At 36.7% G+C, this 26,210-nt stretch overlaps 3 protein-coding genes across 4 annotated transcripts; all 3 read left to right on the forward strand.

The window, feature by feature from the left end:
* Positions 1 to 328: 328 nt before the first annotated feature.
* LOC306878789 (vacuolar protein sorting-associated protein 16 homolog) lies at positions 329 to 12,339 on the forward strand. The gene is made up of 22 exons (XM_079431316.1): positions 329 to 534; positions 1,806 to 1,894; positions 1,999 to 2,090; positions 2,760 to 2,888; positions 3,003 to 3,147; positions 3,283 to 3,398; positions 3,666 to 3,788; positions 4,017 to 4,072; positions 5,713 to 5,897; positions 6,379 to 6,455; positions 6,825 to 6,956; positions 7,077 to 7,240; positions 7,400 to 7,508; positions 8,302 to 8,436; positions 8,528 to 8,636; positions 9,076 to 9,173; positions 9,412 to 9,516; positions 9,763 to 9,840; positions 9,977 to 10,146; positions 10,914 to 11,010; positions 11,091 to 11,194; positions 11,690 to 12,339. The coding sequence occupies exons 1-22, from the start codon at positions 485 to 487 to the stop codon at positions 11,829 to 11,831; spliced, it is 2,505 nt and encodes an 834-aa protein (XP_079287442.1). The 5' UTR covers positions 329 to 484; the 3' UTR covers positions 11,832 to 12,339.
* Positions 12,340 to 14,477: 2,138 nt separating this feature from the next.
* Positions 14,478 to 17,592, forward strand: LOC306878750 (uncharacterized protein). Its single transcript, XM_079431263.1, has 4 exons — positions 14,478 to 14,845; positions 15,987 to 16,244; positions 16,491 to 16,586; positions 16,908 to 17,592. Exons 1-4 carry the CDS (start codon positions 14,669 to 14,671, stop codon positions 17,013 to 17,015), a joined length of 639 nt encoding a protein of 212 aa, XP_079287389.1. The 5' UTR covers positions 14,478 to 14,668; the 3' UTR covers positions 17,016 to 17,592.
* Positions 17,593 to 18,140: 548 nt separating this feature from the next.
* On the forward strand, positions 18,141 to 26,085 carry LOC306878752 (vesicle transport protein SFT2B-like). 2 transcript variants are annotated; one of them, XM_079431265.1, is made up of 8 exons: positions 18,141 to 18,388; positions 18,622 to 18,711; positions 18,796 to 18,881; positions 19,730 to 19,811; positions 19,926 to 19,961; positions 20,120 to 20,178; positions 23,188 to 23,217; positions 23,628 to 26,085. In XM_079431265.1, the coding sequence occupies exons 1-8, from the start codon at positions 18,326 to 18,328 to the stop codon at positions 23,665 to 23,667; spliced, it is 486 nt and encodes a 161-aa protein (XP_079287391.1). In that variant the 5' UTR covers positions 18,141 to 18,325; the 3' UTR covers positions 23,668 to 26,085. The 2 variants fall into 2 exon arrangements, with proteins under 2 accessions (XP_079287391.1, XP_079287392.1); XM_079431266.1 differs by having other exon boundaries at positions 18,215 to 18,392; positions 18,626 to 18,711; positions 23,628 to 26,082.
* The last annotated feature ends 125 nt before the right edge of the window (positions 26,086 to 26,210 follow it).

The following is a 26,210-nucleotide window of genomic DNA, read 5'->3' on the forward strand; positions in this document are numbered from 1 at the left end:
TGCTGTTGTGCGTGGGACTTCAAGCATTGTCTAATCACTGGTAACTGACCTACAAATAGAAAAACCTCATCCTTGTAACCTCAAACGACTTTATCCGATTTTAGCAGCGCTAAGAAAAGTAACAGCTACCACGTGACAACGCAGTCTCTGTGTGCTACGTGCTTTATAACTGTGCAGCTACACAGAGAAACATATAATCGTTTAAATTCAAATTATTATTATCGTGCTTGATCAGAAACAGCATCGAGGTCCCTTGAAATTTTAGTAGCAGCCTACTGTAGTGCCACCTCCGAAACACTAGCCGGCGCCAAACACACGCGCTGGTCTCGGATCAACGCCATCATAGAGCCAGAAGAAGATTACAGGAAGAGATGGCCGAGGAAGAATGAAATAAACAACACAATTATAAATCATAATGCTGCGCTAACTGGGTCATTTATCATAAACTTAAACACTTTACATCGTTTCATCAGGAGAGGAGGACATGGCGTTTGTCACAGCGAACTGGAACCCTCTGGGCGAGGCTTTTTACAGGTAAATACAGAACTGCTTAATCATTATGTTTATTAAATGTGTGCAATATGAGTTTATAAATCATTATCCTGCACACACACACACGCTCATTTAGGTAGAGAGAAAGTGTAGCTTATAAACTGCGTGTTTTGTTCACGTGACAGCTGTCATGAGTGAATCAGTTAACAAGTGTCTTTCCTTTATTAAAGTAGCGTGGATTTAATTCTAACTATGACTGAATTAACTATGGTTTCTGGAAACGTTCATAATACTGTAAATATATTAGTAGAATAACTTTTCTTACAACTGGTTTTTAAATGTGTTTAGGTTACAGTTCTCAGCAAATACCTTGTATTTATCACATAACTTGGCATCAAGACAAGAAAATGAAGGCAAAGCACTGCATAAAAAAATATGCTTCTAGCTTATTTCGTGCAACTTGTCTGCATACACGTTGAATAGTTTCAAAAAATAAATATTTTCAGTTCTAGGTTTTATGTAGGCTGTATGTTTTCGTTATGTACAAAAGTATGAATTTTCAGTGTTTAATCAAATGTTTTTCAGTATTTTGACAGGAATCTCAACTTCTGCTAAACATACACGAACCAAAGCTCATCTATATGTTTATATAATAGCTTATTTATGTATTTATTACACAATTTATGTCAACCTTGCAGTTTAAAAAGGTTCTTTATATAACCATTTTTGATAACAACTTGTAATACAATAAAGTTATTTTAATAATGAGAGTATTAGGCTAATTTATTTCATATGAAATGGAATATTGTACACTATTTACCCCCATTGACTTGCCTTGTGGTGTCTTGGTGGACGTCCTGATAAGGAAAGTGGGAAGAAAATTGTCTGCTTCTAAAACATTGACATTTTCCAGAGACATTTATTTATAAGGAAAGTATAGTATACCTGAAGATAGTAGAAGATGGATGATTACACATTTTAAATATTTTTGTCATGTCATTTCAGCCAATTTTCAAGACCAAGAATGTTGTCATTGCTTATCATATCTCTGAAACCCCTGGATGTCCACTTTAAAGTACATCTAGTCTAAAACTATGGCATGGAAGATCTGAGAAAGTCACTAAAAACTATTTTGGCCTATCGAGGACAAAACAGAATTGCTGGGTCCATTGATGTTTCCCAGAAAGCATGGGTTGTGTTTATCTAGGCAAACATATTAACCTGGATTTTACAGTATGTTGTACTGCAGGGCAGTCATGCCAGGTACTGTTATGCTTTTAACATTTTGCCTTTGTTTCTTTTTCCTGAAACAGAAAGATTGAATTGTATGAGATGGGCTGGAATCTGAAAGATGGTCTGAGAGACTGTCTGGTTGCTGCAGCTCCATACGGGGGTCCCATCGGTAAGTTTTGGATGAGATCAGCCCAGCAAAATCTTGTTATGTATGATTATATCTCGGTACAGTTTTGTGGAGTTCAAAGACAAAGACACTTCTTTCTCTATCAGCTCTCCTAAAGGGTCATAACCGACGCTCTCCCAGTGCCAGACCTCTGTTAGAGATCTACTCTTCCTCAGGGCTGCCTCTGGCCAGTTTTCCAGTAAGAGCACTCAGCTGCACAGTAGGGCTGCATGATTAATCACGATATGGCTTAGTGCGATTATCAAATCACAAAGACTGCCATTTAATTGAGTAAATATGCACAGCACTGAGTTCTTACATGTGAGTTGTTTGTGATCCAGCGGTTTTTGCGGCATCTTAGAGTGGCTTGGTTCTCATCTATTTTGTAACTCATCTATGCATCTGCTCTGAGCCAGTGTTGTTTATAACACGCATTTGGGAACGGGATCTTCCCATACATGTTATAAAAAGCGCTTAAACAATATAGGAGATGCTTTATGGGCTCAGTGTGGTTTTCTGTCAAAATAAAAGTTAGATGGTTTAATATACAAAAAATAAATATTACAGTTGTAATTGTGTACTTTAAAAAAAAGCTTTTTTTCTACTTTTTACTGATTTATTTTACGATGAAATTATAATACAATATTTCTTATTTTGTTTTTATTTTTATTTAGAAATGTTAATATTTTAGTACATTTGTTATTGTAATTATAATTGTATTGTCATATTTATATACAAATAAATATTTTTTTTTTCCCATAATCTGCAGCCCTACAATTGACTTTTAGTTATTAAAGAATACTGTTCCTATTGAATACTTCATTGAACAAAAAATCTGTATAGTAACTTCTATCTTTGTCTGTCTCAGTGGAAGAGTGGAGTGGTGAAGCAGCTGGGTTGGACGGTGTCTGATGACCTACTGTGTGTCCAGGAGGATGGCACTGTGCTTGTCTACGATCTCTTGGGTGACTTCAAGAGACACTTCAGCATGGGCAATGTGAGAATGCATACATTTTAAAAAGGATGTATCTGTGATTCTTTAATTTAAAAGCATTGCTTCTTTAAATCAGTATTGATTTATAGCTGAGCCATAGCATTGATTCTCTCACAGGAGGTTTCTCAGAGTCAGGTGCTGGAGACCAAGATTTTCCATTCGCCGTATGGGACAGGTGTTGCCATATTGACAGGTGCCTTGCGATTCACTTTGGCCACAAATATTGATGACATAAAATTGAGGCGGTTGCCTGAGGTTCCAGGTAAAATATAAATTTTTTGTGATGTTATAAGAATATCAGATTCCACAGTATTGTGAAAGAGAATATGTAAGTGAGATACATTTATGAAGGGTTTTTGTTTCTAACCCTGAGTGGTATTTTTATTTATTTTTTCAGGTCTACAGGGGGCACCCTTATGCTGGGCAGTCCTGACTCAAGACAGACAAAGTAAAGTGCTGGTGGCCAATGGATCTCATCTATTCATCTTAGACAATACAGCCTGCACACCTGTGGTAAAGACCACTCACACACACTCAAGCTACACAGATATTCAGATATAATCAGTATTTTATTACCTCATAAAAGATGCCAGTCTTTTTTGCCCTGAATCTAAATAATGTTTTGAAACCCATATGGATGACAGAAATGTACCAGACCAAGCAATCAAAACCGTGTATAAACATCCAATGTGGATAAGAAAGCACCTGCTAAAAAGTGTGTGTGTGTGTGTGTGTGTGTGTGTGTGTGTGTGTGTGTGTGTGTGTGTGCGTGTGTATCAGACTCCCCCAGGTCTCTCTCCACAAGCATCCAGTATAGTTCACATGTGTGTCTCATTCAGTTATAAGTATCTGGCGCTCCTCACTGACTCTGGCCATGTGTGGATGGGCACATCGAACCTAAAAGTAAGTGAAACCCAGCAATATCACTTTGCATTTTATGTATATTCTGGTCACAGAAACTTGTGGTCAGTAGTCTAAGTGATTGTTTTTCCATCAGTTCATTACTCTGTCCACTTTAATTGATTAGTTAACTAATTGACTAGTTAATTAATTGCTCTGTCTTAAGCCTTAATTACAGCTTTAATACTTTTGCACAACAAAGCAGCATCAAGGGAATGTTTTCTTGTGCAGGAGAAACTCAGTGAGGTGGACACCAAAATCAAAACTCCCCCTAAACAGATGGCCTGGTATGGCACACGTTTACACTTGATTTACAGTGGGGAAAAATTATTTGATCCCCTGCTGATTTTGTATGTTTGCCCACTGACAAAAAAAATGATCAGTCTATAATTTTAATGGTAGGTTTATTTGAACAGTGAGAGACAGATTAACAACAACAAAAAATAAATAATAATAATAAATTGGTTTGCATTTTAATGAGTCAAATAAGTATTTGATCCCCTATCAATCAGCAAAATTTCTGGCTCCCAGGTGTCTTTTATACAGGTAAGGAGTTGAGTTTAGGTAGCACTCTCTTAAAGGGAGTGCTCCTAATCTCAGTTTGTTACCTGTATAAAAGACAACCTGTCCAAAGAAGCAATCAATCAATCAGATTCCAAACTCTCCACCATGGCCATGGCCAAGACCAAAGAGCTGTCCAAGGATATCAGGGACAAGATTGTAGACGTACACAAGGCTGGAATGGGCTACAAGACCATCGCCAAGCAGCTTGGTGAGAAGGTGACAATAGTTGGTGCGATTATTTGCAAATGGAAGAAACACAAAATAACTGTCAATCTCCCGTGGTCTGGGGCTCCATGCAAGATCTGACCTCGTGGAGTTTCAATGATCATGAGAACAGTGAGGAATCAGCCCAGTACTGCACGGAAGGATCTTGTCAATGATCTCAAGGCAGCTGGGACCATAGTCACCAAGAAAACAATTGGTAACACACTACGCCGTGAAGGACTGAAATCCTGCAGCACCCGCAAGATCCCCCTGCTCAAGAAAGCACATGTACAGCCCGTCTGAAGTTTGCCAATGATTCAGAGGAGAACTGGGTGAAAGTGTAGTGGTCAGACGAGACCAAAATCCAGCTCTTTGGCATCAACTCAACTCGCCGTGTTTGGAAGAGGAGGAATGCTGCCTATGACCCCAAGAACACCATCCCCACCGTCAAACATTATGCTTTGGGGGTGTTTTTCTGCTAAGGGGACAGGACATCTGCACCGCATCAAAGGGACGATGGAAGGGGCCATGTACCGTCAGAGCCAGGGCATTGAAAATGGGTCGTGGATGGGTATTCCAGCATGACAATGACCCAAAACACACGGCCAAGGCAACAAAGGAGTGGCTCAAGAAGAAGCACACTAAGGTCCTGGAGTGGCCTAGCCAGTCTCCAGACCTTAATCCCATAGAAAATCTGTGGAGGGAGCTGAAGGTTTGAGTTGCCAAACGTCAGCCTCAAAACCTTAATGACTTGGAGAGCATCTGCAAAGAGGAGTGGGACTAAATCCCTCCTGAGATGTGTGCAAACCTGGTGGCCAACTACAAGAAACATCTGACCTTTGTGATTGCCAACAAGGGTTTTGCCACCAAGTACTAAATCATATTTTGTGAAGGGCTCAAATACTTTTTTGACTCATTAAAATACTAATCAATTAATAACTTTTTTGAAATGCGTTTTTCTGGATTGTTGTTGTTGTTATTCTGTCTCTCACTGTTCAAATAAACCTACCATTTAAATTATAGACTGATCATTTCTTTGTCAGTAGGCGAACGTACAAAATCAGCATGGGATCAAATATTTTTTCCCCCACTGTATGTATATTTGGTGTATGCTGTATTTTCACTCACATTATTTTAAAGGACAAGGATTTTTTTGCAGGTGTCGCAGGCCCAAGAGTCAGCAGCCATCAGCTGTGGTAATGTGGGATGGGCTCCTCATAGTGGTGGGAGAATGTAAAGAAACAATTCAGTACCACCTGGACGATGACTCAATTCTGGTGCCGGAGCTGGACGGGGTTCGGATCATCAGTGGAACACACCATGAGCTTCTGCAAGAGGTTCCAGGTTAGAAGATGTATATTGAGAAAATTTCACACTACCGTTTAAAAGTGTGGGGTCAGTTAGATTTTGACAGGATTAAAATATATTTCTGTGATGTCAATGCCACATTATCCTTCAGAAATCATTCTAGTAAGCTAATTCAGTGATCAAGAAACATTTCTTATTATCAGTGTTGAAAGCAGTTGTGCTGCTCAATATTTTTGTGAGAACCGTGATGCACTTTTTCAGGATTCTTTGATGAATAGAAAGTTTAAAAGAACAGAATTTATTTGAAATGGAAATCTTTTGTAGCATTATAAAGGTCTTTAGTGTTACTTTTGATTTAATGCATCCTTGCTGAATAAAAGGATTCATTTCAATCAAAAGCAAAAAACAAATCTTACTGACCCCAAATATTTGAACATTAATAATGTATATGGATTGCTGCCAGGTTCTACATCCCTCAAGCCCACAAGTGATTTGATTTTCCCATGATTCTCTGCAGGTGCATGTGAGGAGATCTTTAAAATTGCCTCAATGGCTCCTGGAGCATTACTTCTGGAGGCTCATAAAGAATATGAGGTAAGACACATTTACTTTATTATTTACTATAATAAATGTATTATTATTAAAGTCCGACATGGTGTGAAAAAATTTGAAAAATGTAATACATATAAATGACAATAGATTTACAGTTATTGTTGAAAACTACATACTTTTGTTAAAATTATTGGAAAAAAATATTTGTTTAAAAAAATATGTTTAAAATGTTTAATTGTTGCCAGCAGAAATTCTCTGTGTCAAAGGTACAGTTCACCCAAAAATGAAATTTCTGTTGTCATATAGTCACCTTTAAGTTGTTCCAAACCTGAGTTTCTTCTGTTGAACACAAAAGAAGATATTTTGAAGATTGTGGGTTGCCTTGACTTTTGTGTTTGAAAATATTTGCAGAAAGAGAGTCAGAAGGCAGATGAGTATCTGAGAGAGATTAAAGAGCAGAGTCTGTTGACCGAGGCTGTGAGGCAGTGTGTGGAGGCCGCCGGACATGAACATGAACCTGAGACACAAAAAACACTTTTGAGGGTGAGCCACAAAACCTAAATGCTGCGGGAAGAGAGACATTTCATTTATAGAAGGAATGACAATACACATGGGTTTATACCTTCTCTCTCTCTCTCTCTCTCTCAATTGTTGTCTCTGCAGGCAGCCTCATTTGGGAAGTGCTTTCTGAGTAATTTTCCTCCTGAGCAGTTTGTCAGCATGTGTAAAGACCTGCGGGTGTTGAATGCAGTCCGAGATTATACCGTTGGCATTCCTCTTACCCACACTCAGTTCAAACAGATGACTGTGCAGGTGCTCATCGACAGGTGAGACCATAAGATAATCTAATTCTGTGTAGAACAATTGTCTGTGTGCATCGCAGAGAATTGTTTTGTGATCACTTCCTTCGAAATGAGTAAAGTTGTAAACATGAGTGTGACAAAGCAGATTATTCATCTTAATCTATGGCTCTTTCTATGTTTCAGACTGGTGTATCGTAAATTCTATCCACTAGCTATTGAGGTTTGCCGCTATTTAAAGACTCCAGAATACCAGGGAGTGAGCCGAGTACTCAAACACTGGGCCTGCTACAAGGTGTGTGTGTGTGTGTGTGTGTGTGTGTGTGTGTGTGTGTGTGTGTGTTTGCTTATTTAGTTATTTAAAAGTTGTGATGTTTATATTTATAGATAAACTATAAAATATAATTCTTTTTTTTTATTTAATTAAATGTGTTTATTTATTCTAGAAATACAGTAATATAGTGAATTATTATTAATGGTGAGTCTTTACTGTAAATTTTGATCAATTTAATGCAACTTTGCTGAATACACCCTTCAAAAATTTGGGTTCAGTAGATTTTTTTTTTTAAGAAATTTAAACTTATTCAGCAAAGTTGCATTACGTTTTCAAACTTGACAGAAAACACTCACCGTTATTTAAAACAGTTATTTCAAATTGTAATAATATTTCACTATATTACTGTTTTTACTGTATTTCTGATCAAATAAATGCAGCCTTGGTGAGCATAAGAGACGACTTTAAAAACATTAAAAATATCTTACTGACTCCAAAGTTTTGAATGGTCATATGTACTACTTTTATAATACTTTAATGGCACTTTTGTGTCTCTTTGAAGTCCGCATTTATTATAAAGTTGATTTGCCATTCATTATGAGTTTTATAAATCCACAGACATCAAGCTTTTCACATATGTTTTTTTTTCAGATACAAAGGACATCTGCAGGTGCAGATGGGTTTCATTGTACTTGCAAAACTTGCATGTGAAGTTTTGTTCAGTCTGAGATGTTCTGATGCAGCACGGCAAAGCTTGTGAGTGAAGTGCCAATCAGTTAAAGCCCATAAAAGTTTTTTGTTTGTGCTTTTGTAGGTCCAGCAGAAAGAAGAATCGGATGAAGTCATAGCAAAAGCTGTGAGTGTGAAACTTGCTGATGCTGCTGGAATCTCCTACTCTGAAATCGCCACTAAAGCATATGAGAGTGGACGCACAGAGCTTGCCATTAAGGTACACGCACACACAGACTAGTTCTAATAAAGACCAAGGGCCACTGATATTATGGGTTGTCAGTCAGTTTGTGTTGGCCTTTCTCTTTCAGTTGTTGGAGTTTGAGCCTCGTTCTGGCGAGCAGGTCCCACTGCTGTTAAAAATGAAGAAAAGCCCTCTGGCTTTAAGCAAAGCCATTGAAAGTGGAGACACAGACCTCGGTACACATTCACATTCATGTTTCAAAACCTTGTGACCTGCCTACCTAGGCATCATTTTATGTAAATACACTGCTGTTCAATTTTGTAAAAACAAAAAAATATTCTTACTAACCCAACATTTTAACTGTTCTTTTGAATGGTAGTATGTCATAAATTAATAGTAGCTTGGTCAGATCACCTATATGCATCAAAAAGATTTTATGTATATTAAAGATTACTCTCCATTGTTTATGCTCCATTTGACAGGAATTGAAATAGAAATATCATCTGATGCTAAACTGAGCAAACACTCACATAACACACTTATACAGTATCCTTCATCCTTACATTTCCTCAGAGCCAAAAGCATTAGGAACACACACTCTGTTACAGATACACACTTTTAATAGTATCCAGAATCACTTGAGATGGGTTACCTGCATGTTTTCTTGTATGCTAGTGTACACAGTGGTCATGTACCTGAAGAATGAGCTGAACAGAGGAGACTTCTTCATGATGTTGAGGAACCAACCTGTGGCTCTGAGCCTCTACAAACAGGTATGCACATCTGCGCACACCTGCTTCCCGAAGACATATACAATCTGCTGCTGCAGAACTGAGAACCGCAGACATCAAATAAATTACAGGCAAATATAAGTATTTTTAAAAGACATAAGCACATAACAAAATTACCAAAACCTAAAATAAAATTATAATATAAAAATACCAGTATATTAATATCAGTGATATTAAAATAACACTGCATGTTTTTTTACACTGTTCACATTGTTTGTAGTTCTGTAAGCATCAGGAGCAGGCTACACTCAAAGATCTTTTCAATCAAGATGATGATCATGAAGAACTTGGCAATTTTTATGTGAAGGCCAGTTATAAAGAGCAGGTAGGTGTTTACAGCTTTTTCTTCTTCCTTTTCTTCCCACTTCCATGATTTGAATGGCAGAAGTGCTATAAAGGGTAGCATTTCCACCAGTGGTTTGGGTTTGAAAGCATGTCGTCTCTACCTTCCATCTTCATTTCTTAATACTCTTCTGTTATTTTTAGTAACCTAATTTTACTAGTTGCTTCGTAAAGAATGCATCTACTAAGAAAACAAATGTAATGTGTGTGTGTGTGTGTGTAATTGCAGAGACTGGAAGCTCGGATTGCTCTTTTACAAAGTGCAGTGGACGAGTACTACAAAGCCAAGAATGAATTTTTTGCCAAGGTGAAGACCTCAGACTCTACTGTTACAGGCAGATTAGCAGCCTGGGTCAGAGTTCACTGTCAGTGTAGCCAGAACATTACATCTGTGAATTATCAAATGGAATTATAGCCTGCCTTTCTTCTTTCTCCTCTCTCAGACAACAGAAGATGAAATGCGTCTGCTGCGGTTTCAGAGGAAGCTAGAGGAAAAGAAGGTTGAGCCTCTCGTAGGATTCTCTCTTCATGACACTTTGACCACGCTGCTGTCTATGGGACTGCACAAACAAGCCGAACAACTTTACAAAGACTTCAGAGTGTCCGACAAGAGGTGTGCCATCTGTTTATTGCTTTACCACCATGAATTATAGTTTCTCCTTTTGTGGCACTGTTTTTATTTTGTTTTAATGAAAGAATATACCCTTGATCAACATTTAATTGATATCCTCGTGACTGTTGAGAATCACATAAACATTCTCTAAGCTTCAGTGGTGACTCTGAGCTAATAAACCAGAGCTAATACTGTCGACTGTAATTAAAGACTACAGTTGTAATGCTACCTTTAATAAAAATAAATAATATCTGCTCTCATAGGTGTAACCTGGGTAATCATGTGTGTAATCAAAATTAACAGGCTCAGCTGCAAACATCTAATTCAGAAAGTGGTAAAACATTTCAGTCTAAGGAAGTTTATTTTTATATGTAAAAAAATACATATAACCCAAAAGGCTGTATTTGATTTTGGATTTCCCAAAGTCACTCAGATCTTTTCGCTTGTTCATTTTTCCTGTGTCCAACTCATGAAATTCAAGAACTGAATGTTCTCTTGCTGCCTAATATATCCCACCACTTGACAGGTGCCATTGTAAAGATATAACCAATGTTATTCACTTCACCCGTAGTTGTTTTAATGAAGTGGCTGATAAGTGTATTGTGTATGTTTCTAAATGAAGAATAATATAATGTGAATGGTGGTCCGAGACGCTGGGATAGGCCCCATCGCCCCGCAACCGTGCAGAAGATAAGCAGTGTGGAAAATGGATGGATGGATAATGTGAATGTCATGATGATATGAGTGAAGGTGTTTATCATTATCAGGTTCTGGTGGCTGAAGTTAAAGGCTTTGGCTGAGAAGGAGGACTGGGAAGAGCTGGAGAAATTTGCCAAAAGCAAAAAGTCTCCTATTGGATATCTGGTAAATAATGTCCTTTTGTTCTGAATTATTCTTAGAGTTATTGTTGTGAAGTATTTATAATCGTCTTTCTCTGATTACAGCCATTTGTTGAGGTGTGCATTAAACACAATAACAAATATGAAGCCAAGAAATATGTGTCTAAAGTCACACCTGAGCAGAAGGTCAAAGCTCACCTTGCAGTGGGGTAAGAGTTTGTTCCGAAATGTATTTAGCCATTTTTTTTTTTTTTTTTGAAAGAAATTAATACTTTAATTCAGCAAGGACAAGTTAAATTGACCAAAACAAAAGAAATGTTAAGCAGCACAACTGTTTTCAACATTGATAATAATAGGAAAAGTTTCCTGAGCAGCAAATCAGTATATTAGGATGATTTCTGAAGGATCATGTGACACTGAAGACTGGAGTAATAATGCTGAAAATTCAGCTTTGATCACAGGAATAAATTACATTTTAAAATAGAGTTTTAAAATATTAATAATAAAATGTTTTTAAAAATTATTATAAATTGTAATAATGTTTCACAGTATTATATGTTGTACTATATTTTTGATCAAAGGCAGACTTGGTGACTTTTTTTTCAAAAACAAGAAAAAATCTTTCTTACCCCAAACCTTTGAGGTACATTACTGTTCATGATTAAGACAAAGAACCCCATTAAATATTGTTGTCTCTCACACAGGGATATGGAGGGTGCCGCAGAGGCTGCTATCGAGAGGCGTAATGAATCGGAGATCAGTACTGTTCTGTCACGCTGTTCAGCCACTGATCATCTTCTGATGGAACGTCTCAACTGTGCTAAAGCCACTGCTGTCAAAAAGTGAGCCTGTACACCTCTGTACTGCTCGGCTCAACTGCATTTGCTGCCCAAAAGTGAACCTCTGTGCACCCATTCTCCTGTGCAAAGCACCTCGCAGCAGAATTTGTTTTCGGCTATGTAAATGACTCCTGATGTAATGGAACATTTTCATGAAAATTCTGCACAATGAAGGAAATTTCTTGGGTGGAGAAAAAAATGGACAGCAAGAAAATTAGCATGTCAGCAGTTTATGTTTTTGCTGTGTCTGTCGAATAGCTAAAAGCGGTTCCCATCTTGCACTTCCCTGTAAACCATAAAAACCTTTGTACCTATAACTGCATTATGAACCATTGTTTGTGTGTTGTATAATCATACTGTCTTTGATCGGATGTTCATGCCTGTGTTCTGTAGAGATCATTTGCTTTTATGAATATAACAAAACACTTGTTGTTTTAATTAAACTATAATTGGATATCAAAACGTGTTGAATGCGATGTGTGCACATAAATCACACTGTTGGTTCTTTTTAGCACAATCACGCTTTTGTCTCATGACCAAGCATTGAGAGACTGGGGTCAAACTCCTCTCTCGTGCACTTTTATCCTTATTTTAGGGTGTATTTAAACGTATGGGCGCAGAGGGCGCTCTCACTGCCGCATCACATTTACAGACGGAAACGTTGCAGTTTGCAAAATTGGAAACTTTTTGCAAGAACAGCTTTCAGTAGTTGAATTTTTCAGTGGTTGAACAGTAATGAACTTCCCGTCTCAGGCACACGAATGCAGACAGTGAAACTACCAGCTGAGAAAACCACGTCGTGCTGTTTCAGAGGGAAAGACTACAGTGATCTCTACGTCACCTCAGTGTATGCAGGCATGGATGCAGATTCACTGGCCAAGCATCCTGAAGTTGGCTGCATATTTAAGGTAGACATCTTATTTCATATCATGCTCAAAGTAGCATGACATCAACTCCGACACATAATGACATTAATTATATGCTTTATTCCTATCATAGGTGTCTGGTTTAGGAGTGAAGGGCATCCCACCATTCTCATACACTGGATGAAAAGCAAGGAAAAAGTGATTGTTAATGAAAGCGTGATCATTTTGCAGTCACAATACAACAATAGTATTCTAATCATGCAGTTAGAGTATCAGTAATACTCGCACCTCATATAATATTAGAAAATCTTACCTCATTCCAGATGATTTCCATAATATTTGACATTTCTAATATTAGATACAATTATTATTCTAAGTATTAGAGACAAGCATTTTGTCTAGATGGCTAAAATCAAAATTTAATTCAATTTAAATTAACTACACAAAGAGCAATCTGTGACTTTGCACACATTTTAGGAGATTATTTCAAGTAATGTATTTTGGGGGATTTTTGGGTCATTTAGGGTAACTTGTAATGTATATCAACCACAAATGTGATGTTGGTTTGGCTCTGCTGCTGAAGTAAGACAACCATGATTTTAAAATGTAATTATGATTGAACTTTTTTTTTTTACTTCTCTTCCAAGTCAAAATGACAAATCATTCACAACCTATTTTACATCCATAATCTGTATTTCAGAGTAAAATTTTTCAGTGAGAAAATGTAGCCAGGAATTGATTGGATGGTAAAAAATGTTATATGCCAGTCAGCGCCCAGGCCCGGGCAAATCATGTGTCATCATAATCTGTGCAGATGTTTTGGGGGCTTTCAGCAGTGAATTCACCCAGCTGGTTATTGGACTTAATCAAACACTCTTAAAAGAGACTTGACTCACAAGTCTGCCATAAACATTACTTTTATGACAGTCCCTAAACTGTGAGAAAACGATGTTTTGTGCAATACTGCCATCTACAGGCAATCCATATTTAGGTTTTTGTTTGATACATATCTCAAAATAATGTTACTTGCAACTTTACAATTACATCAAACTATTGAAATGTCAAAAACTAAACATCTTTCCTGATTGTTCTTGGATATTTGACAAAAGGGCAGACTGACATAATCAAAGACTAAGTGGCTCAATAGATTATAGCATTACCCGTCCAATGAGTCACACTTAATTTTAGTAACGTGTAATTTAGTAATGTCCTGTCATGACTTCATCTATTGTTGACACTCTGTTTGGCTTTCAGTCCATGTGGGTTACATGGATCTGTGGGGTCTAATTTTAGACTCTCTAAGGTGCTTAACATTTATAGTATCTACTTAAATGATAATCCAATTCACTGATGCCTTTCACACTTAGTTTGTGTGTGTTTGTTTAGGTTGTATGAGGTAAATAAACATGGGTTTGACTTGTATGCCTGTTTTTCCAGCCTTTATAATATCTGAAAATAACCACAAATTCTGAAATTCTTTAACGTCTCATTAATCAGAAGACAAAAACCAAATATGTTTTTTTGGCAAAAAAAAAATTTCATACCAGAGTTACCAACCTGGATATCATTTTGTGGATTTTTTTTTTTTTTTTTAAGAAGTAAAAAATAAAAAAAGTTTTAGTGTTCTCTGCATGCTATATCCAAAGTATTTAGCACATTCTGAATAGATCTGGAGCGGGATTCTTCCAGAGAGCTTTGAGAATCCCCTCCCTCCTCTTCCAAGTCCCCACCTTTCTCCTGAAACAGATTGTTGAGGAGTTAAAGGAGCTTGCATCAGTCCCTGTGTCGTCTCTATGAGGCTTAGAGTTCCAGAGGAAACAGATGGGATAAGAAAACCAGGGGATCTGATTACAGAGGCTTAATCAGCAATCCAAGGCCCATCCAGAACCCAGTCGCAAGCTTCAAGCCGCTGCTCCTCGCAGTTTCTCTTTCAGAGGTATTCGTCTCAAAGCCTTGAGACAGTTTGAGGCTGTTTAACATGGAGAACGAGGAAGAGGAAGATGAAATCTTCACCACATTTCAGGGAGGACATGAAGGGCAGGAAGATGTGGAGGAGCAGGAGGAAGAGGAGCCAGAGGCTGAGAGGAAGAGCAGTTGGGATGTCCCAATTCCAAGTCGATCACTGGCCAGGCGCAGAGCTTCACTTCCATGTCCGGTTAGTACCCAGTATAAGTTTGTGTGTGTGTGTAGTTTGTATGGCATACAGGCTTTTAAATGGGAGCAGAAACACACCAGTTGTTATGGTGCCAAAGCTCTGGATTTCTCAGACAGCCAACAAGCAGCTGATTCAATGAACACTTTTTAAATAGTATCTCAAAGCACACTTGCTTAATAGGGCTTTTCCTAAAGCAATTTAATTCTCTTACCTTCTTAGTTAATTTAGCATTTTTATTTTAACTCTAAAGATTGCATTCTATAACTAATAGATAATTAGTAATTTCACAATTACGTACAAAGAAACAACAAGTTACACATTGAATTAAACGTAACATTTTTAAAATGTAGAAAGACTGAAATTGTAATTTCTTGTAAAACACTCCAATAATCAGTTTTTACAGTGTGTATATGTATATGAATGTAAAAATCCAAACTCTTAAGAGCAGTTTATCCTGAAATTACCATTCAAATAGAGTTAGACTTTTCTATTTGTGCTGTGTCTGCATCAAAAATGCCAATGTATTTGGAACATTTTAAAATAAATAATTTGATTTGAAAAGTAAGAAGTATGTAAGATTCTGCACTTGTATTCCACGTGGACTCATCATATAAAATGCTCTTTGTATCACTCTCACATACTGGATAGTATGGAACATCATATTTTACACAAACATGTGGAGTTCTGCAACTCAACTACTGCCATTAAAGAGATATAAAATAAAAAAAAATCTTAATTATCAGATTTGGTGAGCATTTTTGAAGTAGCAAATAAAAGAAAGATTATTTGAGTACATTTAACAGAAAATACTATTTCAGACCCAGTTCAAAATTTCATGTTAAATTCAGTGTATTACTTGCCATTTGTTTGTAATTGTGAAATGTACAAGCAGTGGAACAAAGCAATTTTTTTGAATATTGCAAATAAAACAACACTGGAGTCCATTTGCTTAAATTTGTGTAAACCAAAAAATAAAAACTGAGCAATTTCTTCAAAATATATTCTTTTATGTTTTTTGGTGTTTTAAATTTCAGTTAAAACTTTTCACTAATGCTTTTACACTGTAGTAATTTAATTATATAATGAAAACAAATTGGATGTGCTACTTCCTTAATGTTATGCATGCATGCATATTTTTCAGGCTCAGCTGAATGCGATGCATCTGAGCCGTCTGTACACTGCCACCACGAGCCCTAGCCCAGCGTACCTGAGCCACTGGCTTCAGCGCGGTGAGGCAAGGCCGTGCTCTCGCTCCAGCCATGTTACCAATAGTGAGGAGGGAGCGCACACCAAGAGCAGCGTATGCAAACGACACCCACATGACATCCCAACCATCCCTGAGGTGCACGAGCCTCTGGAGAGAAAAGCTCGGTTTAGGAGCCGCAATGTCATGTCTCTGGTTGGTGTGATATGATTTTGCTTTTTAATGTGTGAAATTGTAAATGATTACCATAGGTTATGCAATCACACAAGCATTTAGATACAAAAGCACAATAACAAATATAAAATGAGATCGTTTTATTGTTACGATACAGTGTTTTGGCAAGGCTAGAGAAATCTAAGGCTATATCAGTGTAAGTACAAGATATGTTGATCAAATATAATTCGATGAGTTGGTTGATATAATGTGGTGTTTGTTTTGTAGAGTGATGCAGACAGCTTGTGTCTGATCTGCCATGACGACCTACGCAAAAGAGGAGTTATCAGAGAGCTTCACTGTTCCCACAGCTTCCACAGTGAGGTAAAGGTTAAGACTTTAGAAACTACTTGCCAGGATATTGTAAATGAGCAAATTCAACTTAAGAAAACATAAATTTCCAAATGTAAATGACCCAGAATGCAGGACATTTCAGATAATAGATCTTTATAGAGAGCATTTTTTTTAGCTGCTGAGCCTTTGTTTACTCCTAAGACTTCTTCCTCATCTCCATAACCATCTTAGGGAGTTTCATACTTGCCGTTATCCCCTGTGTTTTGTTCACTGGGGTATTGAGATACTGTCCTTTGAAAGCACTGTTCAAAACAGCTGAATGTATCTAAATATCGTGCTCCTCTGGTGTAGTGCATAGAGGAATGGCTGTGGACCAAGCAGACCTGTCCCACGTGTCAAAAGCATGTTGCCATGCCAGAGCCCCTGTACTGGACATCTACCAGAGTAATAGTGCCCTGAGCTCTTCCAGCTCACATTCAAACTACCTTGGACATCAGATGGGTAACCAAAACTTCAGACATGATGGTGGATAACTGAGCATGGATAAAGAACCAGCTACAAAAAAAGGTGGTCATATGACTAATAATCAGGTTTTGTTATTCAGGAGAAACAGATTGGTAGAGCATTTCTGATTTTAACATCAAGTGTTAAATTTTTTTTTTAATCATATTTAGAAAATACATAAGAATTTTTTTTTTTCTATTGTGTATATCTTTTTCTGCAAAAATGTAAGTACACTTAAATTGTATGAAGTTTGTTCATACTGTACCTCACTATATTAACAAGTAATTTAAAGTAGGCCTACTCGCAATGTTCATGTATCTAATGTAATACTATCAACAAAAGTGAAGGCCTGCATTTCCCAGGTGTGTACTTGAGTAAATGTGCTTCTTCAGTAAAAAAAATAAATAAATCATACAGTATTTCACTGATCATCCAGACATAAAATTATGATGATTCGTACTGAACTAACAAGTCAAAATCACATTCCTTTACAGAAAACCTCCAATAAAATCTATTTCAGTGTCGTCATATTTGTTCTTGAGTTTTTTGACGTTTTATTTACATTATATTTATTTACATTATAAACATTGCATTTACAGTGCACTATAATAATTTTAATTTAACATCCGGGGCCTGTTTCATAAAACAAGTTTACAAGTTGATTTGGTTCAAAATAAGTCAGAATAACTGAAATAAGCCTGGTTTATTTGGTGAACTTGTTTTATGAAACAGGCCCCTGATGTGATAAAGCACAACAGTGAGACAATTGTAGTTAAACAAGTTATTGTGGGGTTATTTTGCACAGTTTAAGTAACTTTAATGTAAATATCTAGCTAAGCTTTCACTTGAGTAAGTTATGTTATGTATAGATACTTAAAGTTTAAATGAGTAAAACAATTACAGTTCCACCAAAATATAAATTCTTAATACTTTTTACATTTTATACATGGATCGTCTAGAAACATCTTAATACCTACTTTATTCCATCGGTGTGAATATAATACAAAATGCAAGCGATTAAAGATTAAACAACGAACGCAAACAAGACACGTTCTATACCTCCATTGAACGTCGAGCGTAATGACGTCGCGTAATCGTTGCCGTGGCTACACGCGGAAGTTATCGTATGCACCTGTTACACTTTCAAACAGGAAGGGGAACGAATCGATACATATTTACTTTACCGAAGTAGCTTCGAGCCAGTATTTTTAACTTGAGACGTCTTTTTTTGATTGTTTTTAACAAACCCATCAACCTGAACCTTTATGGACAAATTAAAGAAAGTTTTGAGTGGCCAAGATGGCAATGACGACCTCAACGTACTGCAGGCAAGTTAGTTGCGTTTAACAGTTTAACGTTACTGCATTACACTTTTCAATGTTTTTTAAGTCTTAATTATGTCTAGAGAGTGATGGGGTATCGTTTAGACTTTTGCTACGTGTTTTGTTGCGTGCATGTGCTTACCCCACTCTCATTAGCATAAGCTTAATATCTGCCTGTTTATGAATATTGATTTAAATCTCTGTTTATGGTGAACATGAATATATAAATGTTGTTTTAGGCAGCGAATGAAGCATCAACACTGGGATGGGGCATGCGAGTCAAGGGATTCATCGCGTGTTTTGTGGTGGGCGTCTTGTGTTCACTTTTGGTAAGACGAGTCCACGAATCGTTTTATTTTTAATTGCACATACAATAGTCAAACATCTACTCCTTCCTTACTTTTGACAATCAGGGAACCTGCTTGCTTTGGGTGCCGAGGAGCGGACTGACACTCTTTGCAGTCTTTTACAGTTTAGGTAATATTGCTTCACTTTTAAGGTGAGTCATGCTGCTTTATCTGTTCACCTTTGATATAATTTCACCCAAGGTGTGTCACTGGCAACATTGTTTATAATGGTTCACCATGTTTGCATTGGCATGTGGTCAGTCACACATACAGATGTTTGAGCTGAAAAACAGTTTCTTAACAAATGAAAGTGACTATAAAAGATCAATTGATATAAGCACACTGAAAAAAGTATGTAGAAACAAATTTCACTCAGAAAGTGCTTGTAAAGTTTGTAAACTGCAAATAACATTGAATGAAACATGAAGTAGAATAGTATTTTCTTGTAAAACGTACTCCAGTAATCTTTGTTTTATTCACAACTTCGTAATCATTTTTACAGTAAAATGGAACATATCACATATTTTCCTTTTCGCATACTTTTTTTAAAAATATGAATATTTCTTATTTTAAAAACCTAAACTAACCTTGCAGTGCCATAAAATCAAAATATCTTATTTTTTTATGTTTAATGTCCATAAATCTGTTTTAATGGCTCAAAAAATAAAAACACATACATTGATACTCCAGAATTGTGTCTAATCATATGAGAACAAGAAGAAAATGACAAGAAGAAATAATAATCAAAGATTGTTATTATTATAATTATTATAGATGCCCATTTTTCAGCCTTCTCATGTAATATGCCCCCAAATATATTTTTGGAGATTTAAAACATGTTCACCACAGATGAATGTTTAACTCATTTTCTGTATAAATTGCAAATGTTAAAGCATTTGTGAATAAATGAATAGAAAAAAGATTTGTACGCAGTGATGTGTAGCATCTGTGAGAATCTGTAAGTCAATCCTGAGGTCTTTTGGGTGTGGATTGTTTTCAGCACAATGTTCTTAATGGGTCCATTAAAGCAACTCAAGAGGATGTGTGACAAGACGAGAGCTCTGGCAACTGGCATTATGATTGTGAGAGCACACATATATAGATATCATAGACTAATAATGCAGAGAGAGATTCGGTGTTTCATGTAATTCACTAATTGGCCTTTTTCTGTAAACCAAACATTTGTGTTTTTAAAGACATGCCTGGTGCTAACCTTCTGTGCTGCTTTTTGGGTAAGTGTGTTTCTTAATTAGCACAATTTTGTTTTGTTATGCTTATAAAATTGGTGTCATAATGTGTTATGTAACACAGTGCATACATATGCATGTTTATTACAATAAGTAATTGGTTCCTTTCCTTATCTTTTTAATTTCTTTGTTTTTGTATTTAGTGGAAGAACAAAGGCCTTGCTCTGCTGTTCTGTATCCTTCAGTTTTTGGCCTTTACATGGTAAGATACCAGCCATAGTTACATTCTTTTATATACAGTGGGGCAAATAAGTATTTGATACACTGACGATTTTTCAAGTTTTCCCACTTACAAAGAATGGAGAGATCTGTAATTTTTATCGTAGGTACACCTCAACTCTGAGAGACTAAGAATATAAAACAAATCCAGAAAATCCCATTGTATGATTTTTAAATAATTAACTTCCATTTTATTGCATTAAATAAATATTTGATCACCTACCAACCAGCAAGAATTCTGGCTCTCACAGACCTGTTAGTTTGTCTTTAAGAACTCAATCAATCAGACTCCAACCTCTCTACTATGGGCAAGACCAAAGAGCTGTCTAAGGACACTAGGGACAAAATTGTAGCCCTGCACAAGGCTGTGATGGGCTACAGGACAACAGGCAAACAGCTTGGTGAGAAGGCAACAACTGTTGGCACAAATTATTAAAAATGGAAGAAATTCAAGATGACTGTCAATCTCCCTTGGACTGGGGCTCCATGCAAGATCGCGCCTCGTGGAGTATCAATGATCCTGAGAAAGGTGAGGGATCACCCTAAAACTACACGGAGGACCTGGTCAATGACCTGAAGAGAGCTGGGACCACAGTCTCAGCGGTTACTATTAGTAACACACTACACCGCCATGGATTAAAATCCTGCAGCGCGCGCAAGGGCCCCCTGCTCAAGCCAGCACATGTCCAGGCCTGTCTGAAGTTTGCCAAAGACCATCTGGATTATCCAGAGGAGGCATGGGAGAAGGTCATGTGGTCAGATGAGACCAAAATAGAACTTTTTGGTATAAACTCCACTCGCCGTGTTTGGAGGAAGAAGGATGAGTACAATCCCAAGAACACCATCCCAATGAGAAGCATGGGGGTGGAAACATCATGGTTTGGGGGTGCTTTTCTGCAAAGGGGACAGGACGACTGCATCGTATTAAGGGGAGGATGGATGGGTCCATGTATCGCGAGATTTTGGGCAAAAACCTCCTTCCCTCAGTAAAAGCATTGAAGATGGGTCATGGCTGGGTCTTCCAGCATGACAATGACCCCAAACACACAGCAAGGGCAACTAAAGAGTGGCTTCGTAAGAAGCATTTCAAGGTCCTGGTGTGGCCTAGCCAGTCTCCAGACCTGAACCCAATAGAAAATCTATGGAGGGAACTGAAACGCCGTGTTGCCCAGCGACAGCCCCAAAACCTGAAAGATCTGGAGAAGACCTGTATAGAGGAGTGGGCCAAAATCCCTGCTGCAGTGTGTGCAAACCTGGTCAAGAACTACAGGAAACATCTGACCTCTGTAATTGTAAACAAAGGTTTCTGTGCCAAATATTAAGTTCTATTTTTCTATTGTATCAAATACTTATTTCATGCAATAAAATGGAAATTAATTATTCCAAAATCATACAATGTGATTTTCTGGATTTTTTCTTTATATTCTGTCTCTCAGAGTTGAGGTGTACCTACGATGAAAATTAGATCTCTCCATTCTTTGTAAGTGGGAAAACTTGAAAAATCGACAGTGTATCAAATACTTATTTGCCCCACTGTATGACTGTATAAATGTTGTAATTGTATATATGGATATATTTACAAACATAAATGTATAAGAATGAGTGAAAGTGAGAACACCAGTGATACAAGACAATAAATAAACCTTGAACTTTGAACCATGCAGTGCTGTAAGCGATATGTTTTCTTTTTAATGGACTGGCATTATTACCTGACAGATATCACTGTAATAGGCATCCTGAAATTTCACACCTGTCTCTGTGATGGCCCAGGGCTTTGTAGAGCTTTCAGAAGTTATTTACTGCTTTCAGTGGTCCCACATATTTGAAGCAGGAATCTGAGAGTCTAAGCGGATCTTTGAATTTAAGAGCCAGAATGCTATTTTACGGAGATGTTCTTCTGCCCTCTTTCTTGCTCCACCTCTGGTTACAGTGGTCTCTGTGGGTGGAGTTTGGAAAGAGGGGATGTGTGTTATACAGTCGCTAAGTCTAGAAGTTCCACCTTTAAATCCATGATAAACAAATCTAATATACAATAAGGGTTAAATCAACCTTTCAATCACAGAACAAGCAACTCAAAAAAGATATTGTTTATTGATGTCTTCAAGAACTTGTAGATGCAAAAGCACATGAAACTGAGCATGGAAGAGTTATATCAGCAACAGTTGGGATTTTGACACATGGACAGTGAAGATATATCTACACTGAAGATATTTAACAGACATTGTTATCAAGACGCTATAAAAATAGGACCTAAATTGAGGTCCCCATGGGTACAAAAGCTTATAAATCATACAGAATGAGTTTTTTTGAGAAAGTAATAATGCAGAAAGGTTTCTGTAAGGGGTAGGTTTAGGTGTAAGGTTGGTGTAGGGCGATAGAAAATATGGTTTGTACAGTATAAAAACCATTACGCCTATGTAGAGTCCCTACAAGGATAGCTGACCTGTGTGTTTGTGTGTGTGTGTGAGTAAAACCCTGATATGGTGACCGAATGTCCCCACAAGGATAGTAAAACCTGAATTTTTCAACGCTATCTCACGACCAAATCGTGCATATTTTACAAGGTGGTTAATTAGTACGACCTCGCTCATGTGATTTTGTATGTTTTCTGTGAGGGGTGGGGTTAGGGGTGTTCATTCCTACGAATTCCTACAAATTTGCCACCTCGTGAAATACTTTTTTCACAAAAAGTACGAATTAGAATGTGTACAAATTGCCGTGAGATCAGGTTTGAAATTTTTTATATTGTGGGGAGCAAAGCAGCATATGAATTACGATGGATGGATGGATGGATTAATTGATTGACTGATTGAAAATGTACATATGCAAGTTATTTGTGAGGGTTAAGGTTAGGAGTGAGTTAGGAATAGAAGAGAATATACTTGTATGGTAATAAAATCATTATCTATTGAAAGTTCCCATAAAACAAGAGAATGTAGCTAACGATTTTTATTTATTTGTCTGTTTAAATTGTATCCCTTTTATTTCACAGGTATAGCTTATCCTTCATTCCTTTTGCAAGGTGGGTTTCTTTATATTTTCAAAACCATACAAAAAAAAAAAAAAATGCTGTTCACACAAATTTACAGTCATTTGAGGAGACAGATTACAAATAAATTAGCTAAGTGATATAGCAACATAAAAAATTTGTAGATGTCACTGGACCAATTTACATAATTATTTTATTGTAGTACTTTTTTTTGCAATATTATCTATTCTACAATATATACATGTATAATTGTAAAAATCTGCCATTTCGATTTTGAAATATCAGTTTTGCAATTTAAGTGCCTATTGTGTGTAAAAATTCACGTAATTGCTTTATAGACTAAAATTAAAACTGTCATTCTGTCACAGCCAAAAAAGACACTTTTAATCATCTATTTTTTGGCTTTGGCGTTTGTTTACCTTTGGCTGTTTGTTTTTATGTAGGGATGCGATTATTAAGTTGTTCTCCGCGTGCTTCAAGTGAGATGCCTCTACATTTGGCCTTGGCTGTCTCTCTGTGTGCTGCTTTGGCTCCAGCTTCGGTGCTGCCTTCAATGCCACTCATGTACCCACTTTGCAACCTGGCACATACACCACACCACAATACAGGCTCCCCTTACCCTCCCCAACGGATGGACACTCTCCATCTGTGTGAACAAGCACACACAGACAAGTACTCTCTCTCTCTCTCTCTCTCACACACACACACACACACCTGTGCTTTACATCCAAGTGGGAAAATATGAAGAATGAAACGATCTAATTAGGTAAATGGTCAAGTTTCAGACACTGCCCTGTAACTAGTGACCTGTTTGGTGCAGCAAGATGGAGCAGCTTATTTTATGTTTAACTGCTGTGTAATTGCTTAATAATTCCTTATATGTGCCTTCCTCTCTGTCGTCATCCAAGGATTACTAGAGGACTAGATTGGGTAGAAATGTAACCAGTGTTTGCAGTTTTTTTTTTTTTTAGTATTTAAGTTTATTTCTTTTTTGCTAGAACAAGACAATGATGAAGGGCTTTCTAAATAATTGATCAAATTATATTTTAGTTCAGAAGTTATCTATTATAGGTAAGTAAACAGATATGTCTCGTTACTTATTGCTAATTAGATAAGTCAAATATTAAACACTCGTTAGGGTGCCAATGTATATCTTCATGGTCCATTTGTCTTCAAACAACTATTTCTTTCTATTTAGGAGCAAAATGATGTGGCTTTTTCTGATTAATGTTTCATATTTTCAAATCATGTCAGACAACATTTCCTTTTAACTGTATTAATTTCAAAAATGACTGGTGGTTTTCCTCCTTGTTGTCTTTTTAAATTGTTACTGTATGTCTGCTTATATATTTACTGAAGAGGTTCATTTTATTTATATGTATAAAAAATATTTTTCTGACTGAAACATACATTCCAGAATTATTTTATCATGATTGAAATAGAAATTTTCCCTACATCATGACGATTAATTGTCCATGTTTGATTCATTATATAGATTTGCATTATTTCTATGAAAATAATTTATATCTGAGGTGTTTAAGAATTGTTATGCTGTATGGACATTATAACAATCGTTGCTATTAAAAGTTATTCAGTTTAATTTAGTCGACGTTTCCTTCTCTAATTCTATTTACATTTAAAATTACATTTATATACAGTTTTATTTACATTTTCATGCGCGTGCATCGTATTGTAAATGATTAAGTGCATACGTGCTGTCATTTAAGAACGAAGCCCCGTCCCACAATGCACCTGTGAGTCTCAATAAGACTGTGCGTAAGTCATCTCTGCTAGTGAAAGGTCAGGGAGGGTTGGTTTGCTGATGTTTGATATGCCGGAGGATTCTCCGCTAATGAGACTCTTTTTTTCGGGTTTAAACTCTTTGAATCCTCTAATCTCCATGCGCGTGGCTCTGTGATTAGACCACCGGTCGCTGGATCGAGTTTCCGCTGCAGAGAACATCCAGTATTTGATTTCTGCTCCACATGGCTTCCACAATACTAAAGCTCTTTGACAGTATGCCCTTATTTACGCCCTCACATATGAGTCCATCTTGTGAATCACAGTGGATGTTATAGTAAAAGGTTTAATGCATCACGTCGGCCTATACAAATAAAAGCTCCATCGTTCATTCATTAATAGATTTAGCCTTGTTGTAGAGTTATAATGTAAAAATATATATATCAGGTCATAGCAAATCGAGGCACATTTGTGTAAACCCAATGATCTGATCTGTTTTAAGCTTTAAATATATGTCAGTTAAAAAACTGAAAGTTAAAAAACTCTGTGCTTAGTCTTTGCATTCAATTATTGAAAAAAAGCCTATTCTTGCGTAAAATGATGCATGTTATGAACATAGCTGGCCTATCAGTATTTCTGTTTGACCAGAGCAAAACGTCCGTTTTAATAAAAGGCACAAATATGTGATAGAAAACCTGAAAGATACACATTCAGAAGGGTGCTTTGTGTTTATGGTTCTATCGTCTGATTACAACAAAAAAAAATCCTTGCTTATTGTAGTCATTTGACAATCATTCATATTTGTGATCTTTTAAATCAACCTTTTTTTTCTGCACAGAAAATAAAAAAAATCCAAAGTTTTCAAAAAAATAATAGAAACCTAATAAAGGAGCTGTACTCAAGTCTTTTTTTTAAGTGTTATGTAGGCTATTTTTAAATAACTAACGTTACATCACACCGTTTTGATGCATTTTAAACGCATTACGAGCTGTCCATGGTTCTGAAAAAGCAGAGGATCATCAGAAGTCATTTATATATTTGCAGTCGCCTGCATAGAAGAAATCCGAAGCGTGATTTTACCATCATATTTTCATTCCTTTGCTTGAGTTAAGGTATGGTTTATTATCATTTTGTTTTTCTCTCTGACGTGTTATGCCTGTAAGTTTCCTTTTGAACTTTCTGCCCAGGTTTTTCCTATTCAAATCACATGATATTTCCTAAATATAAATGTGAAGACTGAAAATAAACTTGAATGTAGAACATTAAAATGGGGTTTGAACTGAAAA

The sequence above is a fragment of the Barbus barbus genome (genome assembly GCF_936440315.1).
Source record: "Barbus barbus genome assembly, chromosome: 13".
In the NCBI taxonomy this organism is placed as follows: Eukaryota; Metazoa; Chordata; class Actinopteri; order Cypriniformes; family Cyprinidae; genus Barbus; species Barbus barbus.